The following is a 12,161-nucleotide window of genomic DNA, read 5'->3' on the forward strand; positions in this document are numbered from 1 at the left end:
CACTGGAATGGCATTAATAAAAGACAAGGTCAGAGACTGCAGTTTTAAAGCTGTGTCTAATGTTGCCATAAGTAAACTGAAGGCTCTATCACAATAGTAAGATGGTATGGACTATGGGAGTGGGGGCTGGGCCGCGCGGGGGACAGCTAAGGGGGAAACCATTGGGACAAATGTGATAGAATAAATAAGAACTTAAAAAGATTTACAATAAAAAAACTTTAAAAATAAAAAGATAAACCAACAACAACAAAAAAGAAAGTATGAATGAATGCAGACCAACATTTGGCAGTCTCTGTCAAATACGGTCATAAGTTAATGCTCTTCCTCTAGTCAAGTATCCATGTTACTATATTCTGAGTAATTAATTTTTCATGTGTGATTCATACTGTACAAGTATACACTTATATAGAACTATACAATTCAAAATATATTTTAATGCATTTAACACATATTTAGATAAATTATAAGAAATTGCCTTGCAAATATTTTCAGATATGTACAGAGATATTTAAGTACCTAAGTAGGTAGCTAGGTAGGTAGGTATAGGTAGGTAAGTAGACAGACAAACAAGTGGACAGATAATTATTTCCGTGCCTTCAAGACTAAGGACTAACACCCTTAATGGCAAAAATCGATGAACACGACACTCGGTTATATCCATCTAGTTCTTTGTGGGAGGTCACGAGGAACTGATTCGAGGCGCAGCAGTTCTGATGGCTGCCCTTTTGTCGCTGATTTGCAGCCGTCTTTTTCAACTCTTCTGGACAAGAACTTTTTGATCAGTAGCTGAATTGCACATACTTTCTCACACTTTGAGGTTGCCTTTTCATTTTCTACTCATCTCTTCATGAACAGAAGTTTTTCTTTTTAATTTTAATGAACTTAAATTTAACAATATTCTTGTTTATGCCTTTTTGTTTCTATTTAGAAAATCCTTGCTTAGCAGCTCCAATTATCAAAAATATTCCTACGTTTTCTTCTGAAAGCTTTATTGTTTTACCTATGACTGTATATCCCCAGTCCTAGAATTCGTTACATGAATGGAGTAAGGGGCAAGCTGCTTGTTTTTCCATACGGCCATCCAATGGACAGTGCTTATTAAATGACCGTTCCTTCCCTGCTGCACTGAAGTGCTTCCTTTGACGGGAATCAGACGGATCATGTATGTGGGAGTCCATTTTCGGCTTCTCTCTTCTGTACCACTGGTCACCCTTGTGCCGAGAGCACACTGTACTAATGACTACGGCTTAGTCCCAGTCTCAGTATCCGGCAGTGTCAGCTCTCTGGTCACGTTCTGCTCCAGACTGCCATTGATATTCTGAGCCCTTTGCATTTTCATACACATCTTAGAATCAGCTTGTCAGCTTCCCTCACTCTCTCCCAAAAAGCACTGCTAACATTCAGATTTTTAGAATTGTGTGGATTCTGTAGATTTAGGGAGTGACATTTTTATAACATTGAGTCTTCAAATCCATAACATGATATGTCTCTCAATCTTCTTAAGTCTTCTTTGGTTTCTCTTAATACCGTATTCTAGTTTCCAAAACAGAGGTCTTATACATCTTTTGTTATTTTTAGGTAAGTGAAGCTTCCTGGTACTATGATGTCTTTTTCAAAGTTTACCTCCTATTTGTTGGTTACTGATATAAAGAAGTAAAAATGAATTGTATATCTAACCTAATGGTTAACGACCTTGTTAAATTAAATACTAGTAACATTTTAACAAGTAAACATTTGAGAAATTCATGGTTCTACAAAGAAGCTGTAGTGCAAATGAATGTAAAACTCTCTGGGCTGCCTTAGACGTGCCTCCTTCGTGTGGCCTTAATGACCTATCTATTCCACCAGTCACACCACCTATTACAATTGTACACTTGCATGCACTGGTCTATTACACAAGCTGTAAACGTGTCTTAATCTCTAGATTCCCAGGATCTAAAACAATGGGTAATACGGAACAAGTATTCATAAATTTTTGATAAATAAATGGAAGAAGAAATCAAGTCTGTTGAATCCTTGGCCAGTAAGTCATTAAAACAGTTGAGGTATTAAAAATTAATAATGTTACTATTTTCACAACTGATAACCATTAAAATTAGTAAAATACAGAAAGAATGACATTTTCTGGTCCAATGTTGACATCGACTTTTTTGGCTTATTTTTTTTTCTGCAAAAGACAGTAGTCATTGATGAATATTATTAGGAAAAAGTTCCACTTACTACTCCATTAAGCATTTAAGGATAAAAGTGAAGATTTCTTTTACTAGTCAGTTTCTGAGAGTAGGTTGTTTGTTTAATATTGTTTTTCGAAGCCAAATACTTGGACATATTTTTTGGATTCTGTCATTGCACTGAATTGATTAATTATTACAATATTGAAACATTTAAATATAATACTGGAATTCTACCTTTGCTATCTAATCTCAGGTAAAGACAAAATTCCAAATGTTAAAAGGGTGGAGAGATTTTTCATTGCCATTAAACAGTAACTGAGAGAAAATGCTTCAATTTATACTGAATCTATCACTTTAAACTGATCTAAAAAACTCACTTAAAATTACATGAGCCAGCCCAACCCTTAGAGGACACGAGGACAAAGGCCTCGTCACACTGAACGGTTTGTGTGCTGATGATTCTTTCCTTCTTCAAGTGTTTGTTATCCATCTACACTTAATGGCACAAATACATCCAGATGGCATTCTTCCTTCCTGGTAACTAGAGAATGCTTTTTCATTAAGTCAACAGCAATAACAGGATGATGAACTAAACATATAAACCCTAAGAATGTAAAAAACTGCTAACCAGTTTCAGTTGTACCGGGAGCCAGAAAAAACCTCATTAGTCAATAGCAGTGTTTTACAATTTTGTTTTCATGGCAAAATCAGTGGGTTTTTCAAGTATAAAGCTAATATCATGTACCTCACAATTATAAAGAAAAAGGAATACAATTTAAAGCCAGATATTTAGCAGCAAATATCATTTAATGAGGGTATATTTTCAAGAGGAGAAAAATTAACTACAAAAGCGAGTTGGCTAGTAGAAGCCCCAGGAGAAACCGGTTAGCAGACACTCATGCAGTCAGTTTACAAGATTAAAAAGTTTCACTTTAGAATTGCTGCCAATACTTCAAAAAACATAGCTGTCTTTTCCAGTCATTTATTTGTTCACAGAGAATAGGTAAATATAAAACACCATTCCTTTTAAAAATGTGATTTTATATTTATACATATATAGGAATAACTCTAATAGAGCATTAAATTGTCACAATTAAAGTACGTATATTTCACACAACTAATTGCTGACAGCTAACACTTGTAGTTGACTTCACCTTTGGAGTAAAAATTAAGTTTTTTAAGAAATCATAAAAAAAGTTCTTCAAAGTGAAAGAAACAGTATGAAGCTATTTTTTTTTAAGTTTAAGTCTGTTCCATTTTCTCTCATGGGCCTCATTTTTGAAACAGCAATTCACTTTCAAAAACAAACACAAAGCTTTTATTTTTTTAAATTCAAATCCCATTGTCTGCTGTCTGCAGCAGTTTCCAAGTGGAAAAGATGCCCTAAGCTCTGCTGGCTTTTACACAAAAGATTTTAGTAAGAAGAGAAAACAGCAGTTCCAAACAACAACAGAAAAGAAAGACTGTTAATAATATAGACTATGGAAAAATCTAAAAGCCTTATGACTCTAAATAATGAGTCTGCTGATTGATTTTCTTCTAGAATTTGTTACACCACATTCACACTTTTTAATCAACTGATAATCTGGAATAGAGGACCTCTAATCTGCCATGTTTTGATGTATATAGTTTATTCAACGTTAGGTAAAATTTGCCCGGTAAGAATTATTTGATTTGTGAATGAGCCTAACTATAAGAATTCCATTATAAATGGGGTTCCTTATTATCAAACTCACACCAAAGGTGCTTTCTCTATTCCAGACACTCAACCACACTTGGTAAAACTATTTACGAGTAAAACCACTGGAGAACATTTGTTCAGCAGAAGACAATCGAAAGAATTTCCTGCTTATAGGTTGCCATCAGTATTTTTTTTTTTCAAGGAGTCTGAGTCCAGCCTCACTGGGCAGGACAGGCCTGGTGAGGTCTGCTCACGATGACAGGACACACGTGCGGGGTTTGAAGGGCAGAAAGGGGATCCCAGAGGCATGCACAAAGCAGGCTTTTCCATCAGATCATTTAACCCGTCCATACAGACACAGTACCCAGAATCCTAGAATGCCTAAAATACATGAACTCGTAACATCAAGAAGTGAGTCAAATGGGTCTGGCGGGGGCGGGGGTGAAGGAATATAGCAGACAGGCCGTGAACCAGGCACAGAACAGAACAGTCACAGACACGGAGTGGACTGGCGAAAGGGTGGTTCCAGACTCAATTCCACCAACAGCACCTCTCAGCCCTGGCTTTCTTACCTTCTGACAGTCTCATTTTGTGGCGAATAAGGCTCTTAAATTTAATGATTCCCAAGAGGACATTATCTGCAGGGCTTTCAGTTTTGCCACACAACTCTTAGACTTCTTTTCATCCTAAAGTTTTTTTTGTATGAATTTGCACATTTTCTCAAACTTTTTTGACATATCTTTTCTAATTTTTCACTATTAAAAAATAACTGGAATAAAAATCCTGAACACACTTAATAGTCCTGAAAAATAAAGTCCTAGAAGCAGAACAGGCAAATGATAAACCACAATGTGGAACCAACCCTTCAGAAAGGTTACATAACTTTATACTCCCTCCAGAAATACATGGATTTCTACCCATGTGTTAGCTGAAAAACAGATCATTGCTACTTCAGTTTACTTTTTAAAAAATTTACTAGTAAAAACAAGTATTTCTTATTGTCAGTTTCTACAGGAAGTGTATGGGGATTTTGACAGTGATTGCACTGAATTTATACTTTAATTTGTGGAGAACTGCCATTTTGACATACTGAGTTTTCCAATCCGTGAACATAGAACAGCTCTCATTTATTTAGATCTTTTCAAATTTCTCTCTTCAGTATATTATAGTTTTCAATGCATAAGTCTTCAATGTTTCATTGGTTTATTTGTAAATGTTTGATTCTTTTTCCTGCTTGTGAATTGTCTTAATTTCATTTTCAGATATTTCATTGCCAGTATATGGACATATGACTGAATTCTGTTTATTGATCTTGTATCCTTCTAACTTGGGTAAATCATTAATTAATTTTAGCATTACTTTTATGGACTTTGACAATTTAGGATCATGACATCTGAAGACATTTGTTCTTTCTTTCCAATCTGGTTTTTGTTTTGTCTTACTGCACTGGCTAAAATCTCCCATCACAGTATTGAATGAGAGTGGTAAAAGCAAACATCTTTTCCTTGTACTTAGGAGGAAAAACATTAAGTGTTTCAACATTAAGTATATTAGCAATAGGGTTTCCATAGATGTCCTTATTCAATAATGTTGAGCGAGTTCACTTTTAGTCCTAATTTGTCAAGATTTTTTAAAAAATCATGAATAATGTTGAAATTTCTCAAATGCTTTTCCTTTTTAAGTGACAGGTGTTTTTTTTTTAAAGATTTTATTTTTAGAGAGAGGGGAAGGAAGGAGAAAGTGATAGAAACATTGATGTGAGAGAGAAACATTGATTGGTTGCCTCTCATACCACATGCCACATACCACATACCTCATGCCACAACCAGGAACTGAACCCACAACCAAGGCATGTGCCCTGAGTGGGAATCGAACCAATGACTTTTCACTTTGTGAAACAACACCCAACTGATTGACCCACACAGGCCAGGACAAGATTTCTTTTATATTTTAAGTACAAGTTCCTAGGAAATTTTGTGAATTTTTTCCCCCATTCTTTGGCTTGCCTGATTTCCTTTTGTTGATTTTTAATGGTCTTTGAAAGAACAAAAATTTTTAATTTTGGTGAAGGCTAATGTAGCAACTTTAATTGAAATTCAATTTCTGGTTTTACTGCATTGTGATAAAAAATGTACACTCTCTGTCATGGTAAGTTTTAGAAATATATTGGCTGTTTCCCTCTGCTCTACTGAGTTTCATAACTATTCCATGGGAGTAGAAAGTTAATGTGTTGTATTCAAAGAGCAGAAAGAAAGATAGCCATTTTGTTAACTGTTATTTGGACCTCCTGTTTTACTTTTTCCCATCTGTCAAAAATGGAGAAAATATGGATATTAAAACATCCATGATTATTTATGTCAATTCTCCATGTATTCCTATGCCTTTTCATATTTGATTAAGTATTCCTGCCTTTAGCATGCAAAACATTCCTTTCTCCAGTTTATTGATTAATGTTAATTTGTGCAATAGTATTACATCTTTCTTTTTATCTGAATACAACTGATGTAGTTTCATCAGCTTTTTAACATAATTTTTGTGTAACTTTTAGTTGTGTCTTTTACAATACAAATAGCATATACATGGATTTAAATCAGCTAACTTGTACCCTTTTTACTAGCAAAACTTAACCTATTAATACTTATTATTACAATTATATACTGTGTCTTATTTTGGACATTTTATTCTGTTTTTGCCACTGTTCCTTTGGCAATATCTCCTCTCAAGTTTTGCTTTCATCTTCTAAATATTTTATGAGAATGTAACATCTTGTTAATTTTATTAATGTCTATGTTTATATATTTCAAAGTTACTTTAACCTACATTTCCCTAATTTTAAGAATCTTCTGAGTCTCAGCTCTTCCACGGCAAAGTGTGTGAGCAGATTGTGCTCCTCTAGCCCCCTCACTACCCACCGACTGTTCGGTCTTTGTTCACACAACCTAGGGATTTAGAGTTAAGTCATTCCTGAATTTGTGTTTTCTACTTCATATACCTTCCTTTTCAAGAATCAATAAACATTAGCATTGAACTAGATTTCTAACAGTTAAATTTGTTGGATTCCATTGTTCTCAACTCACCCTTTAATATGATGGATTCCCCGTGTGTGTGATGCCTTTTGTTTCATCTCTGGATTGACTGATGTCCTCATTTTTTCCAGAAATGAAAGAAGTGGTATACATTATGTAAGCACTTACTAAGAAAATATTTTTATTGATTTTGCAAGTGAAAAATTCCTCAGTTACGTATAAAATTAGGTCATACCTTTCTCCTTCAATACTCTGAAGCATTACTCCATTATTTGTCTAATTTTTTTGTCAGTTTCATCTTACTTAGAAACTTGTAGGATTTTCATTTTATTCTTACTTTTATTTGAAGTTCAATTATTTTTCCAGATTGTATCCTGGTTTCATTAATTGCACTTGATCTATGGTCTCTTTCCTATAGATCATGTCTTCTTATAAAGGTACTGCTTTTCTGAAACTTTTTTCTGAATTAAAAGTAGATCATTTTCAGAAGTCTGCTTTTTTCTATGACTACTACATACAAATATCTTTTTCTTGTCCTACAGAATGTTTTCACAAGTCCCACTGTTGTTTGCTTGTTTATTCTCCTTATTTACCCATGAATTCTGTGATCCATTAATATGGCACCATCAGCCCCGAGCGGTGCATTTACTGAGCCAAAGGTGCCTGTGAGTCTCAGCTTTTCTCCAAAAGTTGTACTGTCAGCCCTGGCAGTTTCAAACACCTCATTTGCAGCCTTAACTGTATACTTAAAACTTGCCAGGGACCCCTTCTTCAGTATTTTCTATAATCCTTTCAATGTGAAGCCAACCAGAGTGTTTCCTATCCAGCTCCACTGTGTATTTGGACCAGACACATTTTCTAGGCCCTGGGCTCTGACCATGCAAGGAGCTGGGAAGAGATGCACATCCATGTGGCTGGGACTAAAAGTCACCCATCAGCACAATCTCTCGGCAACAATCTAGCTTTTGCCCTAGGCAGTGTGTGGAGAAGCAGAGAATGAGATCTCAGACCCTACTTTCAGGACCCAAATTCACACAGCTCAATGTGAATGGAAATCTGAATGACGAACAGGAAAACACAGTTCCCAGCTAGTAAAGCCCACAGCGGTCAGTCATCAACCCCACACAGGAATGTTTGTACACCCAGTCACAGTGCGCTTGGGGAGCCTGAGACAGGTAACTCCAGCTGAAAATGAAATCACCAGCAAGTATGGCAACATTCTTCATAATCAAGAAAACCTGAAAATAAACTAAATACCCTTGAATTGTGGAGCTGATAAATAAAATATGATATACTCACATGATAAAATGCATTCAGTGTTAAAAGCACTGACTGCATTAAATCAATATAGACAGGGCACAGATGTAAAATTAAATATAAAAGAGCAAACATGACTAATAAATAAAATCTGTAGTACTTATCTAACTTTTAAAAAATAGAAGCACAAAAATGCATACAACATACAATATTATATATGCATCTAAAATAACAGAATGAAATATTACACACTAAATTACACATTACAGTCGTTTTTTCCCAGGAGTGGAGAGGAGAGAGCGATGTGATCAGACACGAACAACAAAGCGAACTGAAGGTCACCTGCAGTGTCTAGTTTAAATGAACAGTGTTGACAGCTGTTGATTCTTCATGATGGGTACCTTGATGCTTGTTCCTTTTATTTTTCAATTTTTAAATTTGCTCTTAAAACTGAAAAACATGCCCCTTAACTTGTACAAGAACTGAAAACAGCCTCTGCCTCCCTGAACTGCCAATGGAAAATACTTCGCTGTAGCTGATCAATAAAGCACCATTTATGGAACACAAACAAACACAGACATGGTTAGCTTGAATCCTTGCTCCACAAAACCTGGTTGCTAGTGGGATTTTTCCTGTACACTGGTCCATGCTCCTGGAGTGAGATGTATTCTTGCCATTGCTACACTTGTAGATGCAGTTTTAAAATGATTATTCTGGCATCAATTTAAGAAGGAATCAAGGAAACTTGAAGGAGGAAAGAACCCATCTCCTTGCCTGCACAGATCCAGGAGGCTCTCCACGGTCTCCTTCCACTCACTGCCACCAGGGAGCTGCTGATCACTGTGCACCCAGTGGCCTGGGAGGAGCAAGGAGCAGGCGTTCCAGAGCTGTACACCACAGCCCCTGTCCCTTCGCATGCTCTGCTGGGAGTGGGGTGGGCCTCAGACGGACCCCCTTCCACCAGGGCTTTCGGTCTAGGCCACTAGGGGCCACCTCTTTCTTTGAGGCTCTGGGGGAGGTGGGTGTCCTCCACCAAAGCTAATAATCCCTTTCTCATTCTGAGTTCCCAGAACCCAACTGAACACTTAATTTTGGTAAAACATTTTTAAAAGTAAATATGTTTTTGTCCTACTTAAGATTGGAATGTGCCTTGCACTGAGAGAGAGACTTTCAAAAAGGACGGCATGGTGGCCTCCTCACCTGCTCTTTCATTTCGGCATAGACTTTCTCTGAGTTCAGTTCCACCTGCCGCTTGAACTCCTCCAGGGCAGCATCTGCCTGCTGGGCCTGCAACCTCTGAACTTCAGTCACACGAGTGAGCTGCTCCTCTTTCTCCCTAGAAAAGTTCAGAAAAGCCTCAGAGTTAAAATATAAAAGAACTTGGCTTGGAAGAACAACATTTAACCTTCCCTAAAATAAAACTCAGATTTCAACTCTTTGATCCAAATTCTATAAAACTTCTCTTTAAAAAGTTGATGATAACATAACCTGTCTCAGGAGAAAAAGGTATAGACTCTTAATACAGGTGTTCTGATGAAAGCACAAGCACTTTCATAGATTTCCCTGAAAACAAAATTGTTTAGAACTATGTATCTCCATCAACTGATGAATGGACAAGCAAAATGCAGTAAGCCCATACATGGAAAGTTACTCAGCTTTCAAAAGGAATTAATTTCTGATTAAGTGCCACAACAGGGAAGAACGTGCAAAGGGAAAGAAGCCAGTCACAAGGGTCACATACGGTGTGACTCTATTAATATGAACGATCCAGAACAGATGAGTCCATAGAGACAGAAAGAAGACTGGTGGTTGCCAAAGGCTGAGGGGAAAGAGCAGGGGGCATGGGGAGTAACGGCTAATGCATATGGAGTACTTTGGGGGGTTTCTGGTGATGAAAACATTCTGGAATTAGATCGTAGTGATAGTTGGATGTTCTTGAGAATATACTAAATTGTACACTTTACAAGGATGAATTTTATAGTATGTGAATTGTATTTCAAATTTAAAAATGTACCAATAGAAATGTCTCTAACATGCACGTCCAGCAGAAGTTGCGCTGCAGGGTGGAGGGTGCAATAGAGCAACATGATCACCTGGAATCGTTCTCCTGCCCTCCAGCAGACCTGCCTAAAAGAACCGATAACCATCCCATTTCTTTACACCTTGAACTAAAAGCACATAGAGAAAAGGGTCTGATAAAACAAAAGACACCTTCCCACAATGATGTAATAAAAAAATAAAGGCTTTAGGTTATAAACGCACAAAAGTTAATAACAGCTAACACTGAGTTCTAACTAGGTGCTGGGCACCGCACAAAATATTTTTATTTGTCTCCTCTCATTTATTCTCACAATAAACCTGTATAAGAGTATTATTATATCCCTACTTTTTTTCAGAATAAGAATCCAAGGCTTAGAGAATATGTCCAAGGCTGCGCACCTAGTTATGGGCCCAGCCAGGATTCTGGTCCCGGCAGTCTGCTTCTAGGGCTCACGCTGTTGGTGACTGAGCTATGCCGCTTTCCTGATTTCCCAGAAGGCACATTCTATGTGTCCCCCGAAAATGAGGTTAGTGTCCTTATGAAAGAGGTTCCAGAGATATCCTTTGCCCCTTCCACGATGTGAGGACACAGCAAGAAGGTGCTAGCTGTGAACCAGAAAAAGGGCCCCGATCAGCACATGACCATGCCAGTGACTTGATCTTCAACTTCCCAGCCTCCAGAATGGTAAGAAAGAAATTTCCATTGTTTACAACCTATCCAATCTGTGGTATTTTGGTATAGTAGCCCAAATAGTCTGGACCATCATAAGTAGATTGACTTGGCTCACATTCCCAAATGGGAAAATATATACAGGTATAAAACATTCCCTCTTTATCAACTATGATACTCAAGAATGCTGACGAACATCGTAATTTAACTCACACAAATCAAATTTTAGAGAAACATCATAAGAGGGGAAAGAAATTTTCCAAACATTGATGCCACTGTCTTTTAAGATGTGGACAAAAAGTAATTTAAGCTTTTGGAGTTATTTGGATCTGAGTTTAAAATCCCTTCTAAGACATTTAATTACTAAGCTTTCTAATAGCACATATATATAATACAAATGATCAAAGTACCAAACTTTTCTGAAAGCTTAAATGAAAAAAAGCAGATAAGAAAACATGCCCCTTAGTTCCCACCACAGCAGGGACTCTCCAGCCCCTCTGTAACACATGCAGTGATGCGCAGGGAGACCCACCCTGTTTGGATTTGGAGGGTCTGCAGAGAGAGCGAGCTCTCTGTGCACGGGCTGGGAGAACACACTCTGCCTCTGTCTTGCCTTTACTTTTTATTGTAGGTACCACTTCTCTCTTCAGAACCACCTACACATCCTTCTACCTAAGATGGCAATAATCAATACATCTCTGATCAACTAAGTGGGTTTTCCACTGAAATCCCTTTTCTCCTATCTGTCTGTGCCACAGTCATAGCCACCACTTTAATGACCTATAGCAGGGGTGTCACACTCATTTTCACTGGGGGCCACATCAGCTTTGCAGTAGCCTTCGAAGGGCTAAATGTAATTTTAGGACTGTATAAATGTAACTACTCCTTAACTAGGGGCAAGGAGTTCAGCACTGCCGCCAAGTAGAAATAAGGTGCTAGGTCAGATAAAACAAGGTGGAGGGGCAGGCTCAGCCTGCAGGCCTTGTGTTTGCCACCTGTGACCTACAGGGTCTAACACTCCACCCCAAGGCCCTTGAGGCCCATGAGATTCTGGGTCACCCTGCAGGCCAGAGGGAGCTTCGAGTTACTGCATTTTGCAGCCACGCGACACAGTCTGGAACATTTTTAAAGCTTTTCTTTCAGTTGTCGACTTCAGTTCACCATTAAACAGGAACTTGATCATTTGTTGTCCTCCATTTTTCTTACATGTTGTTAAACTAAAATGTCTTTAATGTTAAAACTGGTTGCCAAATTCCAAGCCCTTAATATTAGTGATTTTTTTTGCCACTTAATGTTAATATTAGCTCATAGAC

The 12,161-nt window shown here is 37.4% G+C and overlaps 1 protein-coding gene across 1 annotated transcript in view; it reads right to left on the reverse strand.

Moving 5' to 3' along the window:
• CEP112 (centrosomal protein 112) overlaps positions 1 to 12,161 on the reverse strand; it is a 327,830-nt gene that overhangs the window by 197,665 nt on the left and 118,004 nt on the right. Inside the window, exon 18 of the mRNA XM_045836669.1 lies at positions 9,339 to 9,474. Within this exon, the coding sequence (XP_045692625.1) occupies positions 9,339 to 9,474 (136 nt within the window). The remainder of the gene's footprint in view (positions 1 to 9,338; positions 9,475 to 12,161) is intronic.

This window comes from Phyllostomus hastatus, unplaced genomic scaffold, assembly GCF_019186645.2.
Source record: "Phyllostomus hastatus isolate PE091 unplaced genomic scaffold, TTU_PhHast_1.1 phas_contig_210, whole genome shotgun sequence".
Taxonomy (NCBI): Eukaryota; Metazoa; Chordata; class Mammalia; order Chiroptera; family Phyllostomidae; genus Phyllostomus; species Phyllostomus hastatus.